Source organism: Balaenoptera acutorostrata, chromosome 18 (genome assembly GCF_949987535.1).
Source record: "Balaenoptera acutorostrata chromosome 18, mBalAcu1.1, whole genome shotgun sequence".
Taxonomy (NCBI): domain Eukaryota; kingdom Metazoa; phylum Chordata; class Mammalia; order Artiodactyla; family Balaenopteridae; genus Balaenoptera; species Balaenoptera acutorostrata.
This window is the reverse complement of record NC_080081.1, coordinates 69,601,541-69,622,857: the sequence shown is the minus strand read 5'-3', so window position 1 is coordinate 69,622,857 and position 21,317 is coordinate 69,601,541. Positions and strand designations below refer to the sequence as shown.

Sequence of the window (21,317 nt, the reverse complement as noted above, 5' to 3'; positions counted from 1 at the left end):
TAGGGATTTTTGGTTCCCCTTTAAAAGGTCAGAGAATTGTGAGGTACTGTGGTGAATGGTTTCCCACATGGCTAATGAGGTCACCCAGAATGACAGTGAGTCAGATAAGAAGATGCATGGAAATAAAACATCATATATTAGTTGCTATATAACTCATAAGGGTCAGAGGTAGGAGGACAGACTTTCAGACAATTGATGCAATTTCTCTGGTGTGTCTGAGGCATGAGTCTCCCCCACCCCACCCCCTCCTCTGCCACCATGCCTCTTGGCTTTGCCCATCCACTTGTTCTACTATTCCTGAGAATAGTACCTATTAACCAGCCAGACGCTCTCTCCTTTCCAGCTGTCTTCTGTTAATCTATTTAAATGTAATCTGCACTAATTTGCACATATTAGATTTTTTCCTGGCTTTCTTCAGCCTTCATGCACTAGACAAAGCCATTGAACGAAATACTCTAATCTCTCACATCTCTTTTCTCTTTTGAAGACTATCTATAAAATATAGACTAATGATGTCATCAAAAGTTAATATTTGGAGTTTAGTCTTTCTTTAACTTCTTTTATTTTTCCAGCTGCCTCAGTGATTAAATTTAAGACTATCCATATGATATTTTGCCCTCCAACGTTATTTACATAGGAGTTTGAGCCTTTTTTCCCCAAGTATTGTGATTTCTAGCAGATTCCCCTAACCGTTGTGTCTTCGAATAATTTATGTTGTCGTTAACTTTCATGCTGAAGACTAGACCATATTCCCATTGGAATGTGCCTGTGTCCCTCTTACGTGATTGGAGAGAATACTGCTACATGTTTCCAAGTAATCTCTCTACCTGTCCTGCTGCTATGCAAGATTTTAGTGGTGCTTCCGTCATACTGCCAGGAAGTTCCCGCTGGTCCTAGAGTGACAGTCATAATTTAACCAAAATCTCATCATGGAGTAACAAAATCTGTGTCAGAACAGACATGGATTTTGGAAAGATTTCTACTGAGAACTATCTTGAATTGAGTGCTGCTTGGAACTCATTTCAAGGTAGTTCCATTTTAGAATTAAGAATCTGAGCATTTAAGTGAATTTTAGGTGTCAATTAGTCCTATTGTCTGTATTAATTAAAGAAAGAATCCAGTCTATAGATTTCATAACATATGGTCATCCAGTTTTGTGTGAAAATTTACTTCCATGGCAGTGAATTTTGTTGTTTTAGCCATTTTAAAAACAGTGTCAAAAATCCTTGGTTTTTTAGTGCATTAAATAACTTTATTGAATTAACTGAATCATTTGTTCACAAGGCACACTATATTTAAGAGGCATTGCTGTAACAATATAATGGCATATTTCTTAATTATATGATTTAGCTTTATCTAAAATTTATGCATAGTTAATACTTGCAATACTGAAATTTGATTATTGAAAAAAATTGGATTAAACAAAGCTATTAAGAATAATAATTCCAAAGATATTTTTCTTTTCAGATTGCTATGCCATGCTATGAAGGACCATATAGTTCGTGTTGCAAATGAAGCTGAGTTTATTTTGAATAGACAGAGAGCTGAGGATGTACATAAACATGCAGAGTTCGAGGTAAGGTTTTGGGATTGAATTAAATTCTGCTTTTCTGTTATAAGTCGGTTGTCACCAATGGTAACCTTACATAAGGTTTTTTTTTTAAGAGAAAAATTTCACTGAAGTCATTTCAGTAGTTTTTAAAAGCTTTAGTAAATGTCAAATACAGGGCACTTATTTCTTTTTACCTCATTTGCAACATGAAGAGACCCGTCCTGCCCTGTTCCTAACCAGTTGGTGGACTGAAGTTGTTCTGACTTATTCTTAAAGGCAAATACAGTTTTGTAATGCAATTCCTTTAGTAATTTTTAAGCATAGTTTACACACCATTAGATATGGGTGTAACAGTGGTTATATGGAGAAACAGTTTTACCATTCAGTAATTTATTATTTAATAATGTATCTATCTTTATTTAGAGTGGCCAAAGATTATTTTAGTTCATATTTTATATTTATAATTGATATTTTAATGACAAATGAAGCAATGCTATTATATATGATATAAATGTAGATCTGCATGTATCGATCTATATATGGAAATGTAATAGTTGAAAAATCCTCATAAGTACAATTAACTATCATTTGAGTAAAGAACAAATAGCTGTCATTTCTATTTTATATGCAAAAACTAAAGGATGTTCAAGCACTATATATTACATACTAATAGTTTTTTAAGTTAAGAACATTATTCTTATATTTCTAGCATGTCAATAATTATTTGACATTATTTGTATTGTCCTAATTCAATAAAATTGGTTTCAGAAATATTGAGGTGACCTGGTGTTTGGCTTAGGTTGGACTTCAGTGGCCTTGAAAATAATATATAACTCCACCAATTTATTCTCCTGATACGACATGCGAACAAGTGTGGTGTGGCTGGAAGCCAGAGCCCACGGTTTCAGTTTTGATGAGGTTTTTATCTCAGTAAAGCAGCTCTCTTAGCCATGCAAGTTGATGTCCTAGGTCTAGTGATCTCTGACCTACCTAGCTAAAAAGCATGAGGCAGAAAAATAGCTGTTGTCGCTTTAAAACCCATAACCTCTGCTTCATTTGTCAGATGAGACAGCGCACACTTGTCATATGGGATTACACAACCTTATTTTGCAAAAAACGAACAAACATTTTAAACTCTGGTAAAAGTCCATTGACAATTAAGTGTTTGTCAAAATGAAGTTTTGTATCGCTTCAACCGTAAATAGCATCGGATATTTATAACACTGGGTATCGTTCTGTAATTTGGATGACAAGAAAAGATTGAGTTCTTTGAATATAATATGTTTAGGTATAAGATATGTCAGAACTCTAGACAAAATAAGAATATTCAATTAACTTTTGACTTCTGTTAGTAAATAAGGTTTAGATTATTAACTGAATTCCCTGCAGAATCAGTTTTGAGTTGATCATATATCTACTAAGAAAATCAAGATATTTTGTGGGAATATAAGCAGATCAATATTTGTCATGTGAAAGCATTTAAAATAGATTTTCAAGCAGCTAGATATTAGTTACAAGCTCTAACATATATTTAACCAAGATGATATTAAGCTAAGGGTGGAGTTTCTCAACCATTTTTCTTTGTTGCTCCCCACAAGGAAAAATTTTAAATAGTTGTCATCCTAATCAGCCCCCACCTTGATTTATTGTATTATCATCAATATGCTGCATGTCTATTTGTGTACCGTATATGCATCTGTGCTTTATACATTAAAAGAGTAAGGTTTTTTTCACACAACCCTAGTACCAGTTTTTACCCCCTCGGGGATGAATGAGATCACTCCTGTTGATGATGCATGGCTAAGGGAGGTGTAGAGGCTATGAAGAGGATATGAAGACTCAGGGTTTTCAGATTGTGTACACATAAAATAAACTGCTAATGTAAACCTAATTTTGAGAGTATTGTCATTGTTACTTAACGAATGTGCATTGTTTTTTAACCCAGATGTTCCTATTTGTCCTTTTTAGGTTAAAGCTGTATTAGTAAATGCATTGATTGTGTGTATGTTTGTGCATGTGTGGTTTACCAAACTTATATCACTTTTAAATTGTAAAAGATTTTGTAAAAGTCATAACATTTTATACTAGGACTTTTTGAGGAATTTCTGTATCTCTCATATAGGCCTGTAATTAAGAGAAAAAATGTATTTAATTTGAGATGGGTACTTCACAGTTAATTTTTTTTTGGTTAACCACTGTAATTGTTAAGGAAGAAAAATGAAAATTTAATTGTACTCTCCAAGGAGCTAATGAAATATTAACCTCATTATGGAGGCAGATCATTGTACTAATTGGTGATTCCCTGTACAAAAAGCTAAATTGGAAAATGAATTAATCCTTCTTAGGTTACTGTAGGGTTATTTCTCTGGAAGAGATGACTTGTGGTAGTAGTCTATATCAATAGATAGTTGAAAGGAATATGTTCAGATACCTTACATGAAAGATTTTTACTTTGTAATGATGAATGTGAACTCATTATATGTATTTTTTTAGACGTACAAAACTTTTTTTTGTAGTTATATGACTTGTATTACATACACGATAACATTAAAATCTGCAGTCACTCTACCCTATACAAAAATTATTATACAAAACAAATCAAACTTATGGTTAAAGAGATGTTCATCTTCATGTTCATGTTTGTATTGAGCCTTTTTGATACACAATGAGATTGATTACCTGTGTTGCTAATACCAATGAACTTGAATACAGATAGCTGACAGGACAACTGATTATTAGGGAAGATAAGATTAAGGTAGTAGTTATCATGAGAAACTTTGAATACATTAGATTCTAGAGCTAGGAGACACTGTAGAGTAAACCTTGTTTTAGCCCTTCATTTTACATATGTAAAACTGAATACAGTGAAAAAAACAGAATTTGCATAAAGTGTGAAATTAAATCCAGGTCTAAATTCCTAAACTACTGCTTTCTCTTCTACACCACATTGCCACTTACAAAATGGAACACTATATATTAAGTGGCAAGTTTTTGATCTATTTATAATTATCAGGAATATAACTCTTATTTTAAGTGAGATATATACTATATAGGTTAAAATAATAAGTAGGTTTACATTTTTAATAAATCATTTTGTTTCTAAAATGCTTATTTTGGGAATATGTTAAAATCAGAATTTCAGAATTGGAAGGAACCTTAAAAGTCATTCATTACTTGATTATATTACTTAATAATATTCAAATTACTTTACATATACTTTATGTATAAACACAAAGAAAGAACATATTTTTACCAGTTTGAAAGGTGATTTTATATATGTGTGTGCGTGTGTGTGCGTGTGTGTGTATTTTAGAATAAACTTTCAAAAGATTACATTATTTGAGTTTTTAAAATTGAATCGATAATTATTACCCTTTAACTCAAAGTTAAATATCATTTCTTTCTTACACACAGTAGAGGTTTATTATCATGCACTGTTTGTATTTCTTTGTAGTCGCAGTGTGCCCAATACGCTGCTGATAGAAGAGAGGAAGAAAAGATGTGTGACCATCTCATTAGTGCTGCGAAACATAGGGACCACGTGACTGCAAATCAGCTGAAACAGAAGATCCTTAACATTCTCACAAATAAGCATGGTGCTTGGGGAGCAGTTTCTCATAGGTGAGTTATAAAAAACTAGAAGTAAATAGTAACTCATAGGTTAATTATAATAGTTATAAGTAAAAAAAACTATAAACTTAAAAATTCCTTACAAAATATGATTTTAAATTGTAAAAAATGGCTTAATTTTTCTCCTGAAATCTTTAGTAATGACTTTTGAGAATGGTTTAAAAGAAAATCTAAACTTTTAAAAGTAATCTAATGGAAATTTTTTCTAATTCATAATAATATATAACATAATACAAAATTTGTTTAGGCAAGTATTTTAGACTACCATCTCTCATATATAACATGGGTGTTAGTTATAAGAAGTGACTTGTTTTTAATCTTTCAAAGTCAACTCTTCAAATTATTAAATTTATATCATTCTTAATTTTTTTATGCACAAGTAATAATAATATAAGCATTCACTATGGAGAAGTAATACATTCTTTTAAATTTTTTTCTTCTATATTTCTCTATGCAGTCTTTCTTAGGAAAGTTTTCATCTCAAATTAGGGTATTTATGATATTATAATACAAACAAAACCAAAATTGGTTGTTTTTGCATTACAAGTGTTTTTCTTCCTAAAGTTTTGTGAGCATAAAATTGTTTTGTTATGTTTTGCTGTCCTCTGCACACTGCCTTCTAGAAAAATAGTAGTGAAGCAGGTCACTATATTTTGATTGCTAATGTTCTTCATTTATATATCTTCATTTTATCTTATCTCATTGACTGTTTTTATTAAATCTCTGTCTGGCGGAGTTTAGGGATTGGGTAAATGTGGACAAGACACTAAGAAAAATTCTGGTAGAAGTGATTCTGTTAGTTAGAGAAGAACATCTAGAATATGGCCAGGATATTATTTGACAGACTGTCCTGGGGTCTCAAGTATAAGACAGATTTAAGAAAACTTTATTATTTGAATTTAAAGTAAAATTATAACATAATGTCTTTAAAAATAGTTAACACTCTCCTTAAAAAACTAAAAATAGAACTACCATATGACTCAGCAATCCCACTACTGGGCATATACCCGGAGAAAAGCATAATTCAAAAAGAGTCATGTACCACAATGTTCATTGCAGCTGTACTTACAATAGCCAGGACATGGAAGCAACCTAAGTGTCCATCAACAGATGAATGGATAAAGAAGATGTGACACGTATATACAATGGAATATTATTACTCAGCACAAAAAGAAACGAAATTGAGTTATTTGTAGTGAGGTGGATGGACCTAGAGTCTGTCATACAGAGTGAAGTAAGTCAGAAAGAGGAAAACAAATACCGTATGCTAACATATATATATGGAATGTTAAAAAAAAAAAAAAGGTTCTGAAGAACCTAGGGGCAAGACAGGAATAAAGATGCAGGCGTAGAGAATGGACTTCAGGACATGGAGGGGGGAAGGGTAAGCTGGGACCAAGTGAGAGAGTGACATGGACATATATACACTACCAAATGTAAAATAGATAGCTAGTGGGAAGCTGCTGCATAGCACAGGGAGATCAGCTCAGTGCTTTGTGACCACCTAGAGGGGTGGGATAGGGAGAGTTGGAGGGAGATGCAAGAGGGAGGGGATATGGGGATATATGTATATGTATAGCTGATTCACTTTGTGATACAAAAGAAACTAACACACCATTGTAAAGCAATTATACTCCAATAAAGATGTTAAAAAAAAATAGTGAACACTCAATATTTGTTTCTTATAATAATAGCAATACCACCACATCAAACATTTATTAAATATTTATTGTGTGCTAGGCACCATACTAAGAACATCACATGGGTTATTTTGTTTAACATTCAGAACATCTCTATTAAGGTTGATACTGAAATTTTTTTTTCATATTACAATGAAGAAATTGAAGATTTCAGAGGTTAAGTGAAACTTAGATAGTATCACACAACTTGTACAAATAGAAGCAGAGTGTGTCAATCAGGGCTCTCCAGAGAAACAGAAAAGAACCAAAAGGATATATGTAAGACATAGATATAGATAAGATATAGCTATGGATATGAATATGGATATGGGTATAGATATATAGAGATTTATTTTAAAGAATTGGCTCACATGCTTATGGAACCTGGCAAGTCTGAAATCTGTAGGGTGGGCTGGCAGGCTGGACGCATAGGCAGGATTTCTGTCTTGGGGCAGAAATCCTTCTTCTCCAAGAAGCCTCAGTCTTTTCACTGAAGACCTTCAACTGATTAGATGAGCCCCACCCACATTATTGAGAATAATATCCTTTACTTAAAGTCAACTGATTATAGATGTTAACCACATCTACAAAATACCTTCACAGCAACATCTATACTAGTATTTGATGAAACAACTGAGCACATAGCCTAGCCAAGTTGGCGCAGAATTTAACCTTAAGACAGTACAATAGTACGAGCATTTTGCCCTAGCTATAGCCCTTGTCTCTCTCTTTGTGTCATCCGAATTGGATTTATCTACTCAGTTATATATAGTGAGGACTATAACATTATATTGCTAATAATTCAACTGGTATAATGCAGGATATTGCCTTAAATGTATAAAACTGTACATGGTTTGGTTTTAATATTTCACCAGGTAATTAAAATACAGCTAAAGGACAGAGACTTCAATAGTGACAGTCATGTGGTAAGGTGTCGAATGCATCCTCTGCTCAGCTTTCCCTTTATGATAGCTCATTAGATAGACGGGAAGACTGGCAATAGAACCCCTCAGAAGAACAGGTATCCTTTGTCCTTTTCTGCACATTAACTCCCAGGGCTGATTAGCTGAAAAACACACAGCCTTTCTATTATCATCCTTTACTAACTGGGATACTGAACTCTAATCTTTCTTAGTATTTGATTAATTAATAAGGCTCAGTTGTTGGACTGCTTCTCCTTTTTGTCTTACTCACTCTCTAGGCAATTTTATCTAGTCTCATGGCTTAAAAAAATGCCAATATATCAGTAACTCCCAAATTCTCCAGATCCTCTCCCTTATTTCCAGACATGTATATCTTCCTACTTGGTATCTTCCACTCGGATATCTAATTGTCATTTCACACTAACGATGATAAAACTGAGCTCCAGAGGTTTTCTCCCAAACCAGTTCCTCTTGCAGTCATCTCCTTCTTAGACATGGGGATCCCCAGTCTTACAGTTGCCCAGGACATAATTGTTGCTCTTATCCTTAACTACTCTTCACACATCCCATATTGAGCCCTTCAGCAAATTTTATTGATTCTGCCATAAAAAAAAACCAGCATTTGACTGCTTTTCACCATTATCTTTGATATCGCCTTGATCCACGACACCATCATTTCTCACTTGACTTATTGCAGCATTACTTTCAGCAGTCTTCCTGCTTCTGCCCTTGTCCTCCTAAAGTCCATTCTCAGCATAGCAGTGTGGGTGATTCTTACTAAAATGTAGAACCCTTTGCTCCTCTGCTCAGGAACCTCCAGAATTATACTGTGCAAGAAGGTAACCACTAGTCAGATGTGGCTATACAAATTTAATTAATAAAAAATTTAATTTAATTAAAAATTTAGTGCCATAGCTGCACTAACCACATCCAAGTACTCAATAGCTGCATGTGTCTTGTGGTTCCCATATTAGACAGCACAGAACATTTCTATCATTGCACAAAATTCTATTGGACAGTGCTGCTCCAGAGACTTCCCATGTCGCTGAAAGAAAAAACCTACAAGGACAAAGAAACGTAGAATGGTCAGAGAAGTCCATTCTGATGAGGAACCATTTGAACAAAGAGCTGTCTGAGCATTTCAAGCAGAGAGAACAGCATACAAAAGAAGGAAGTGCTTGGCCTGTTCATAAAATAGTCAGAGGCCAGTATGGCTGCAATGGAGTGAGCCATGGGGAGGGAAGGTACTGTCATCTGGCCTTCGTTAGCTCTTTGACCTGCTTCTCCTACTACTCTCCCCTTGTACTTTTTGTTCCAGTCACTGTAGCTTCCTGCTGGTCTTCAAGTTTGCACGATATGCTTGCTCTGTTTGGAATGCTTTCTTACAAAAAACCCATGTGGCTAGCTCTCCCGCTTTGTTCCAGCTTTAATTCAAGTGTACATTCTCAAAAAAGTCTTCTGTAGCCACCCTGTCTAAAATTCTACTTCTTCCTCCAAATATTTTGTACTACATTCCTCTGCTTTATTTTTCCTTTTTCAAAATTTTATTACTAACATACCATATATTTTACTTATTTATCAGTTGTATTGTTTTGTTTACCACTAGAATGCAAGCTCTGTAATGGAAGGGATTTTTATCTCTTCTGTCCACAGTGTTAACCCTAGCACCTAGAATAATGCCTGATGCACAGCAGGTGCTAAGTAAATGTTTGTTGAATAAATTAATAAATGAATGCTTGGTATATATCCTTTGATACAGTGATGCTACTGGTAATGGAATGGAAAAACAACTTAGTCTATTGTCTGCGACGCTTTTATATTTTAAATGAAATAATCTTATTAAATGACAAAAAGTACTTACCCCTGCATGAAATGACAGCGCAAGCTCGTCTAGAAAACAGGATGAACAGTTTCTACTTCATCGGGTTATTTTAATGGTAAAATGAAATGTTATGTGCAAAACGCTTAGCACAGCGTATGGCACGTAGTAGATGTCTCGTATTTGTCAAGTCACTTTTTATGTTCGGCAGCTCTTTACAAAGAGCCTTTTCTTAAAAGACTTAATTTTTTTAGAGTAGTTTTAGGATTAAAACAAAACTGAGTGAAAGGTACAGAGATTTCCCATATACTCCCTCCCCCACACATGCGGAGTTTCCCCCCATCAATGTCTCCCACCGGAATGGTTCGTTAGGGATGAATCATAATCACCCAAAAGCGTAATCACCCAAAGTTCATAGTCTCTCTTAAGGTTCACTCTTGGTTTTGTGTATTCTATGGATTTAGACAAATGTGTGATGACATATATCCATCATTATAATGTCATACAGGGTAGTTTCACTGCCCTAAAAATCCTCTTTGCTCTGCGTATTCATCTTGCCTCTCACCCCATCCCTGGCAATCACTGATCTTTTTATTGGCTCCATAGTTTTGCCTTTGTCAGAATGTCATATAGTTGGAATCATATAGTATGTATCTTCTTCAGATTAGTTTCTTTCATGTAGTCATGTGCAAGTTTCTTCGTGGCTTGATAGCTCATTTCTTTTAGTGCTGCATAATGTGCTAGTGTCTGGATGTATCACAGTTTATTTATCCATTCATCTACTGAGGGGCTTCTTGGTTGCTTCCACATTTTGGCAGTAATGAACAAAGTTGCTGTAAACATCCATATGCAGGTTTCTGTGTGGACATAAGTTTTCAACTCCTTTGGGTAGATACCAAGGAGCGCAACTGCTGGCTTACATGATAAGAGTATGTTTATTTTATGAGAAACCACCAACTGTCTTCAAGGTGGCTGCAAGGTTTTGCATTCCCACCAGCAATGAATGAGAGTTCCTGTTGTTCCACCTCCTCACCAGCATTTGCTGTTGTTGGGGTTCCAGATTTTGGGCATTCTCACAGGTGTGTTGTGGTATCTAGTTGTTTTAATTTACATTTCCCATAATGTGGAATATATTTCCTATGCTTATATCATCTGTATATCTTCTTTGGTAAGGTGTCTGTTAAGGTCTTTGGTCCATTTTTTAACCAGGTTGGTTGTTTTCTTATTGTTGAGTTTTAAGTTTTCTTTAATAGTCCTTTATGTCAACAGTCCCCAACCTTTGTGGCACCAGGGACCAGTGTCGTGGAAGACAATCTTTCCATGGAACCGGGGCGGGGGGCGGCGGGGGGATGGTTCAGGCGGTAATGCGAGTAATGGAGAGCAGTGGGGAGCTGCAGATGAAGCTTTCTCTCTTGCCCACCGCTCACCTCCTGCTGTGTGGCCCCGTTCCTAACAGGCCGCAGACCAATACTGGTCCACAGCCTGGGGGTTGGGGACCCCTGCTTTATGTCATGTGTCTTTTGCACATATTTTCTCCCAAACTGTGACTTGTCTTTTCATTCTCTTTACAGTGTCTTTTGTAGAGCAGATGCTTTTAATTTTAACGCAGTCCAGCTTATCTATTATTTCTTTCATGGATTATATCTTCAGTGTTCTAGACTTTCTCCTATGTTATCTCTAGGAGTTGCATTTTACATTTAGCTCAGTGATTCATTTTGAGTTAAGTTTTGTGAAGGGTGTAACATCTGTGTCTCGATTTATTTTTTTGCATGTGGATGTCCAGTCGTTCCAGAACCATTTGTTAAAAAGACTGTCTTTGCTCCATTGTATTGCCTTTGCTCCTTTGTCAATGATCAGTTAACTATATTTATAGGAATCTATTTCTGGGCTCTCTATTCTGTTCCATTGACCTATTTGTCTGTTCTTTCACCTATACCACATTGTCCTGGTTACTGTAGCTTTATAGTAGTTCTTGAAGTCAAGTAGCATTAGTCCTCCAGCTTTGTTCTTCTCCTTACAGAGTCTTTTAAAGTAGTTTCCCATGCCACTTAGTCACCCTCTAACTTGAAATATACAGTTATAATTTATTTATTTTATTCATTTAATGAGCAGATAACTCTTCAGCTCCTATTTGTGCTAGCATAGTGGTGAGCAAAACTGACTTGTTCCCTGCCCTAACATAATTAAATTATAGTCTAGTAGAAGGAGCTGATGCTAAACAAATAATTAAAGCAATAAAATATGTTAATAACAAACTTTGGCACATGCTAGGAAAGAAAATATAGGGTACTGTGAAAGAGAGAGTATAGCAGAGGATCTTTATTTTATAATTTTTTTTAAATTTTTATTTATTATTTATTTATTATGTTTATTTTTGGCTGTGTTGGGTCTTCGTTTCTGTGTGAGGGCTTTCTCCAGTTGCGGCGAGTGGGGGCCACTCTTCATCGCGGTGCGCGGGCCTGTCACTATTGCGGCCTCTCTTGTTGCGGAGCAGAGGCTCCAGACGCTCAGGCTCAGTAGTTGTGGCTCATGGGCCCAGTTGCTCTGCGGCACGTGGGATCTTCCCAGACCAGGGCTCGAACCCGTGTCCCCTGCATTGGCAGGCAGATTCTCAACCACTGCGCCACCAGGGAAGCCCTATAATTTTTTTTAATTAATTAATTTATTTATTTATTTATTTTTTGGCTGTGTTGGGTCTTCTTTTCTGTGTGAGGGCTTTCTCTAGTTGCGGTGAGCGGGGGCCACTCTTCATCGCGGCGCGCGGGCCTCTCACTGTCGCGGCCTCTCTTGTTGCGGAGCACAGGCTCCAGACGCGCAGTAGTTGTGGCTCACAGGCTTAGTTGCTCCATGGCATGTGGAATCCTCCCAGACCAGGGCTCGAACCCATGTCCCCTGCATTGGCAGGCAGGTTCTCAACCACTGCGCCTCCAGGGAAGCCCGAATCTTTATTTTAGATTAGGGATTCAGGGAAGACTTTCGAAGAAGGTCGGTTTAAGCTAAGTGCTGAAGGGATGAGAAGGGGATTGTCAGCAAAGGGTAGGGTGTAGAACATTAAGGAGAGAAATATTACAAAGATTCAAAATGTAGAAATAATAAAATGAACAGAAAGGGGGGCTAGTATGCCTAGAGCTTAGTGAGCAATGGGGATAGTGGCTTGAGATGAGGCTGGAGAGGAACATATGAGCCAGATGATTTAAAGCCTTGTAGATCATGTTAAGGATTTGTGACTTTATCCTAAGTGGCATGGAACACAGTGAAGGGTTTTGAGTGGAAGAGTAAGATGATCTGATTTATGTTTAAAAAGATTAGTCTGGCTGCTTTCTGAAGACATATGCTGGAAGAAATAGGAAAGTATGGTCACCCACTTTATAGCTGAGTTCACATGTCACCCTTGCTATAGCATTTCCTGGGTTCTCTATCTTTCCTAAGCCTGCCTCCTCATATTTTGTTGTTATTATCTGTATTGCAATTATCTATAATATATTACTTAATATTTTATAGTAATGTGAATGTGCCTGTCTCTTCCAATAGACTTGTAGCTTCCTAAGTGGAGGGATTGAATAGTACTTATATTTACATCCTTGTTCTTAAATATATGTTAAATCTGAAGGAATTTCATCTCTATCATGTTCTACTTCCTGTTTTACAAAAAAATGCTTAATTTTAACATATAATTCTTTTTAATTTTATCTTTTGACTCAATGATACTGCTGGCTGTAACATATTTTAGCTTTTGAATTAATATAATGTTATTGATCTATATTTCTTCTCTGAGGAAAAACTAGAGTTTGATAGCTTTTTAAAAATGCATATTCAAGAATTAATTCTGTTACATAATACTTAGGATTTACAAACAGTTTTCCCTTATTTATTTTATGTTTTTGGATCATACTTCCTATGTCTTAAACTACATAATGCAAATTTTAAAATGGGCAAAGGACCTGAATAGACATTTTTCCAAAGAAGATATACAAATGGTTAACAGATACATGAAAATGTGCTCAGCATCACTAATCATTAGGGAAATGCAAATCAAAGCCACAATGATGTATCACCTCACATCTGTCTGAATGGCTATCATCAAAATGATAAGAGATAAATGCTGGAGAGGACAGGTAGAAAAGAGAAACCTTGTGCAATGCTGGTGGCAATGTAAATTGGTGCAGTCACTATGGAAAATGCTATGGAGGTTGCTAAAAATATTAACAGTAGAACTATCATATGATCCAACAATTCCACTTCTGGGAATATATCTGGAGGAAACAAAAATACTATGTTGAAGAGATATTTGCACCACCATGTTCATAGCAGTACTATTTACAATTGTCAAGACGTGGAAACAACCTAAGTGTCCATCAGTGGATGAATGGACAAAGAAGTTGTGGTATGCACATATACAATGGACTATTATTCAGACATTAAAAAACAAGGAAATCCTGCCATTTGCAATAATGTGGATGGACCCAATATTATGCTGAGTGAAATAAGTCAGACAGCGAAACACAAATACTGTTTGATCTCATTTTATCAAAATGGTATGTGGACCCAGAAAAAAAAGAAAAAAACAAATTCATAGAGAAAGAGATCAGACTTGTGGTTACCAGAAACAGGGTTTGAGGGCAGAGGGAATTGGATGAAGGCAGTCAAAAAGTACAAACTTCCAGTTATAAGATAAATAAGTACTAGGAATGTAATGTACAACATGATGACTATGTTAAGACTGCTGTATGGTATATGGGACAGTTAAGAGAGTAGATCCGAGGAGCTCTTGTCACAAGGAAAAGAAAAACTTTTTTTTCCATTTTCTTTTTTTTTGTTTTTTGTATCTAAGATGATGGATGTTAACTCATTGTGGTACCATTTCATAATATATGTAAGTCAAATAATTATGCCATACACCTTGAACTTATACAGTGCTGTTTGTCAGTTATTGGTATATCTCAACAAAACTGGGGGAAAAAAACCTTCATAAGCCATAACAACTTAAATTAAAATCAGGAGATTGTCAGGACTTCCCTGTTGGTCCAGTGGTTAAGACTCTGTGCTTCCATCGCAGGGGGCATGGGTTCGATCCCTGGTCAGGAACTAAGATCCCACACGCCGCGCGACTCGGCCAAAAAGATTAAAAAAAAAAAAAAAAAAAAGATGTACTAGGCCCTTGAGTAAAAAAATACCCACACAACACACGCGCACACACACATGGTCCCAATTTTTAGTGTGCGTTTTCATATAAGCATTACTATTGAGATTTTGTTTTCGATAGGATGTTGGTAGGAACTCACATTTATTTAGTGCAGCTATGTATCGGCAGTAACTTTGCTGATACTTCGCATCTAATGCGTTATTTTCATTCTAACAACACTGTAAGGTAGATATTATTTTTCCCATTTTGCAGCTAAGAAATGTGAGTCTCAAAGAGAAGTTGAATAGCTTTCCCAGTGTTACATAGGTAAATAGTAGGGACAGGATTTGAATCTAGATCTGTCTAACCCTAAAGCCCATGGTCATTCCAGTGATGAAATTAATTACTAGTTATTGTATTAGTTATAAATATTATCAGTTGGAATAATGAAATAAAGAGAACTTAAGCAGGAATAAGACTCAAACCTCTGAGGTTTTGGAAAATATTTTTAATGTTTTACAAGTTCAAGACCCGAACTGAATTAACACTGGAACTCCTACCCACAGAGGTCAAGATATAACCTGCAGTCTGAACCTAAGAGGGTTGATTGGCCGGTAAAACAAAAACAGACAAACAGACATTCTCCATAGGAGATTAGCAGGATGCAATTCAAAGTTATTTAATATACAAAGAACCAGGAAAATCTTGGCGTTTCTTAAGGAAAGACAATTAACAGATACCAATTCCAATTCCCAGAGGTTGGAACTATCAGATAAAGATTTAAAAACAGCTGTTATGACCATCTTTCATGAAGTAAAGTAAATATTCTTTAAATGAATGGAATGATAGAAGATCTCAGCAGAGTAATAGAAAGTATAAAAAAGAACCAAATGAAAATGAAAAATATAATATCTGAATAAAAACTAAGTAAATAAAAATTTAAAAATTTTAATGTAATATCTGAAATTTAAAAAATACACAGACTGGAAAAAGTATTTGCAAGTCACATATCTTACAAAGGACTTATAAAAGTATACAGGTATAAGTATATATGTTTATACAAGTATAAAATTATACAAAGGACTTACAAATATATATATATATATACATATATATATACACACACACATATACAGGTGTATATGTTTATGTGTATGTATAAAGGACTTTCAAAATTTAATAAGAAAACTAACGTTGCAATAAAAAAGCGAGCAAACATTTGAACAGACACTTCACTACAGACAGTATACAGATGGCATAAGCATATGGAAAGATACTCAATATCCCTAGCTCTTAAGGAAATTAAAATTAAAACAACAATCATATACCACTACCATTAGAATGAATAAAATTAAAACAAAACAAAAACCTGGTAATGCAAGAGCTGGCAAAGATGTGAAGCAACTGGAGCTCTCATACACTGCTGGTGGAGATACAAAAGGTCCAGACTCTTTGGAAAGTGGTTTGGCGGTTTCCTATACAGTTTAACGTACACTTACCATATGACACAGCAATCCTCCTACTCCTAAGTATTTACCCCAAGAGAAATGAAGATTTACATTCACACAGAAACATGTACATGAATGGTTATAGCAGCTCTATTAATAATTGCCAACAACTGAAAACAGCCTAGGTGTTCTTCAGCTGATGAATGGATGAGAACCTGTGGCACATCCCTATGCTGGAATGCTACTCAGCATTGGTAAGGAATGGACTGTTGATAATGCAGCAATCTGAATGCATCTCAGATGCTTTCTGCGGAATAAAAGAAGCCAGAACACATTGTATAATTCCACTGATACATTCTGGAGAAAGCAAAACCTTAGGCAAATAAAACACATTGGTGGTTTCCAGGGGTTAACAGTAGGGGGAGGATTTGACTAGAAAGGGCTAACGTGAGGGAGCTTTGCGGGGGATGATTAAACTGTTCTGTATCTTGATTGTGGTAGTGGTTTCACGATTCTATGCTTTTGTCAAAATTTATAGAACTGTACACCCAAAAGACTGAATTTTACTGTACCTAAGTTAATAAATTTTTAAAAACTTAGAGGCCCCATATTTATAGATGATTCTTGAGCTGTGAATACTAATATTTAACAAACTATATTATATTTTTAATATAGAGAATTGCAGTCAGATATTATTTCTTTATTGTTTAAAAGTTAAATAAGAAGTCAGATTATCTTAGTTATATCCATGCCAACACAGGTATATTGGAACAAAATTGGATTTCCCTGCAACTAATACATATAAATGAATTAATTTTTACTAGATGTTTTTTTTAAATTATACAGTTTTTTAAATCCTTATGTATATGTACTAAATGTGCTGTTCTCTAATAAAGATTATGAAGTACTCAGAAGGGAAAAAAAGAAAATTTTTCCAACAATTTTCAAGTAGTTTAAAGTGTCAAGATTTAAATTAGGAATGTGCTCTATAGTCAATGAAAGTTGTTGTTACAAGTTGTGTTGCCAAGATATTAGTAGGTACTGGGTTAGACTAAACAATCTACTAATTGTGAGCTTGTTAACACTGTGAGATCTTAGACATGGCCAAAATATATATTTCCAATCCCCAACAAATTTCATCTCTCCTATTCCTTGATTTACTTCTTTCATCCCTCCCTCTCCCCATACAACACACATACGCAAATTGTCCCTCGATAGGTCATGTCAGCAGTACATCTATATGCTTTCTTCTTCCAAGCACTGAAAATGGTTAGAATATGGATTCTTCCAGGGTTGTATATTGCTGGGTAGTTTCATCAAGGCAAAGGAGCAAGAATATTAAAGTAAGAAAATGGTTGAAGTGATAGAGTGGTAAGTGATAGACAATCTAGGATAGTTAAGGAAGAGAAGTAAAGAAAGAAGGGGATTGAAACACAGAAAATAATGGAGTCAAGAAAACAGGAGTTGATGAACTGAAAGGATGGGAAGCTCTAGGATGTTTGAATTTAAGATTTCTGAAATACATCAGTACAAGATTTAACAAATCTAGAATGTGGTCATGAAAATAGTCAAGTGGAGTCGAGTTGAAAATCATAGTAATGAGGAGGTCAGTAAACTGAAAGGATGGAATCTTGCATGTGACACTTATGTTGAATTACCCAAGATAATTCCAGTATTTGGGATGGAAAGGAAGATTGTGAGCATCTTCTAAGTCTTCAGTAAATAAAAGGAAAAGCCTGGGAGGCTGATAGAGTACTCCAAATGGGGAAAGGACCAAGGTGGTATTACCAGATTCCACAAAGGTCTTAAAGGAGTCTCAAAGTTCATCTTCCCTTAAATAAATAAATAAATAAATAAATAAATAAATAAATAAATAAAGAGAGAGAGAGATGATGGCAAAACTTTAACAGCCTGTCAGATCATTTTCCCTGATAGAATTCTAATGCAGATCATAAAGGTAAGTACAATGAATTGAAAAGACTAGATGATTTTAGATCAGTAGGGATTGTATGGGTCAGGACCAGAAATGCCTGTTATTTGGATGCAAAGGTGATCAAGCTGAAACCTATATGACCCAATTGGTTACCAATATCATTCTGCTGCTTTTTTTCCTAAAATATATAGATTTTTTTTTAATTAGTATGATTATTTTAGTAAGTCTCTTCAAAGTAAGACACTTTGTAAAATGCTTAATATAGCAGTAGAATGACATAAAATACACAAATGATAATAATGAAGAAAATCAATAAGCAAATATAAAGTAAAAAATTTCACAAAAATTAGACTACTTTCTCAGGCATGGAAGTCATTATTTTTAAAATAAAAATTAGTGTTTTGGATCTCCATGGTAACGAAACTTCTCCTTGGCTAATAAATGGCATAAAGTTTAAAATTTTTGACCACTTGCAGCAAGTGCCTAGAGTTAAAGTGAGATTATCACAGTCTCTCAGTCCTTTATTTGGCTGCTAATTAAAATATCCATATACCAAACGGTAGAAAATATTTTTCAAGCAGTAACGTCTGGTATCTTGGCAGATGGCAATTTTATTGGAATCATTGGAGATAGTACATTATTAGGCCATTGAGAAAATTTTCTGGACTCCTTTGTTGTGATTGTTTTTATAAGCTTGCTTTTTGGGTTAGACATTTTTACTTAAATATCATTACATTCCCTAAAATAATATGTTCAACTCATTGACTTTTTAAGATGCATAAAAAGGCATAAAAACATTTTTACAAATATTAGGAATTTGAATTCCAATAGTATTTTTCTCAACAAATATCCCCTTTTTATAACTGCATCTTTTTTTGTTGTTACAAATGAAATGAATAGTTTACAGTGATATTGCTCCATATTGTATGCTACAATTTTATGAATTAGAATGTGAAGTATTTTTTATATTTGTGTTTATAAGTAGTTTAGTGTCTTTTGTCAATTATGAATTAGAATGTGAAGTATTTTTTATATTTGTGTTTATAAGTAGTTTAGTGTCTTTTGTCAATTATAAGGGTTGTGTTTATAAGTAGTTTAGTGTCTTTTGTCAATTATAAGGGTTTAGTTGGAAAGTGCCATTGCCCTAGAGTGCTGTATTTTGAAGTCATCTGTCATGGATACAATGTAGAGAGAGAAGACTATTTATGTTTATGGCATTTTAAGTAACTGAGTTAAACCCTTTGGAATATAGGGAAATGGCTTATTTACTGTCATCACTGTTCACTTAATCTTGTGACCCTGACATGATAGCATTCCCATAAATCTCCCTGTGGGTAGCTCAATAAAACAGATGAACATCAAAATGTAATGATTGTCTCAGCTTTAGGAATTAACTGTGTGATGGAATAAATATGGCCCAGATAGTGATACTACAGAAGCATTTTACCACTCCCTTTCTCTGACAAGTAATGCTAGAAAATAATTATTTAATATAATTTATATTCTATTTTCAGATAGTATTTGCAGTATCTAATAGTCATTGAGAGAAAAAGAAAATAGATACAAATTATATGTATATTGTGACTTTTTTAAAAGCAGTTAAATTTTTTTAGCATATTTAAGATTATTAATATAATAAAATTGGTTTTTACAATGATGTTTTTTTTTTTTTTTTTAATTTTTATTTATTTATTTATTTATTTATTTATTTATTTATTTATTTATTTTTGGCTGTGCTGGGTCTTTGGTTCGTGCGAGGGCTTTCTCTAGTTGCGGCAAGTGGGGGCCACTCTTCATCGCGGTGCGGGGACCGCTCTTCATCGCGGTGCGCGGGCCTTTCACTATCGCGGCCCCTCCCGTCGCGGGGCACAGGCTCCAGACGCGCAGGCTCAGCAGCTGTGGCTCACGGGCCCAGTTGCTCCGTGGCATGTGGGATCTTCCCAGACCAGGGCTCGAACCCGTGTCTCCTGCATTAGCAGGCAGATTCTCAACCACTGCGCCACCAGGGAAGCCCTACAATGATGTTTTAATATAGCTTGATTTTATATTGTGTTTTCATTGCATTACATCCCTGTGTTAATTTTTTTCTGTATGCACTTTTTTAATATTTGAGATTATATAACTCCTCAAACATAAAGTCTCAACGTCAGTAGTTTTTTTATCCCACCCTTTTTATAAGCAACTAGTGTCGCATTCCAGGAAAAAGAAAATTGAGGACATTGAGGCATTCAAGAAAAAAATTAACATGCCACACTAGAATAAATTAATGGAAGAAACTAAAAGAACCTAACACTTCTCACTGTACTATATGTCAGAGACCATCTCCACAAACCAGAAGAAAATCCACCTTTTCTTCAACATTTTGAAAAAGTAAATGCTATTAATGCTCTCATTGCTTAGATAATAGATCTATAGAATAAAATGATCTTAAAGAAGTTACATTTGTCTCCCAACAACTTCCATATAAAAAAAACTTTTTGTCAGTTTTGGTTGGTGTGGTAAAACCTTTAATCCTCTTTTCAAATAGGATTTTATACTTTGGCTACTATTAATCCAACTTGCATGGTAATGATAAATTCTAAACACCAAAAGTGTGCTATATAATGTAAAATCCATGGGAAAAAATAATAATATTTATGTTTTTATACAAAGATTATTTTAGAAATATAACAAATCTCTGAAACAAACTCTCATAAGCATTTTAGTAGCAATCCAAGAAGGAAACAAAGAAAATGAAACTCTGAACCCTGTCAGAAAAGAAGACCAATTACTAATACGATACAAGTCACCAGAAAAATAAGATGAATCATATATCTTTACTAATTGACTCTTAGACCACTAGCATCAGGTTGAAAACAATCTTCCATGAAGAGAAGGTGGATGTGTATCATTAAAGAAATGGTCAGCTCCTTTACTTTAGGTGTAGACAACTGAGCCCTAAGAAGACTTTCTTCTGTTTTAATAGCCTTTCAAGCTAATATAAGCCCTAAAAACTTGGTTCATATGATTTTTTTTTTTTTTTTTAATTTGGCTGTGTTGGGTCTTCGTTGCTGTGCGCGGGCTTTCTCTAGCCACGGTGAGCGGGGGCTACTTCTCGTTGCAGTGTGCGGGCTTCTCATTGCGGTGGCTTCTCTCGTTGCGGAGCATGGGCTCTAGGCACGTGGGCTTCTGTAGTTGTGGCTCGCGGGCTCTAGAGCGCAGTGTCAGTAGT

General features: G+C 35.0%; 1 protein-coding gene across 6 annotated transcripts in view; it reads left to right on the top strand.

Moving 5' to 3' along the window:
- NBEA (neurobeachin) overlaps positions 1–21,317 on the top strand; it is a 631,767-nt gene that overhangs the window by 314,404 nt on the left and 296,046 nt on the right. For all 6 annotated transcript variants that reach the window (XM_057532889.1, XM_057532888.1, XM_057532885.1 and 3 more), the window contains exons 36-37: positions 1,468–1,576; positions 5,007–5,173. In XM_057532889.1, coding sequence (XP_057388872.1) covers positions 1,468–1,576; positions 5,007–5,173 — 276 coding nt within the window. The remainder of the gene's footprint in view (positions 1–1,467; positions 1,577–5,006; positions 5,174–21,317) is intronic.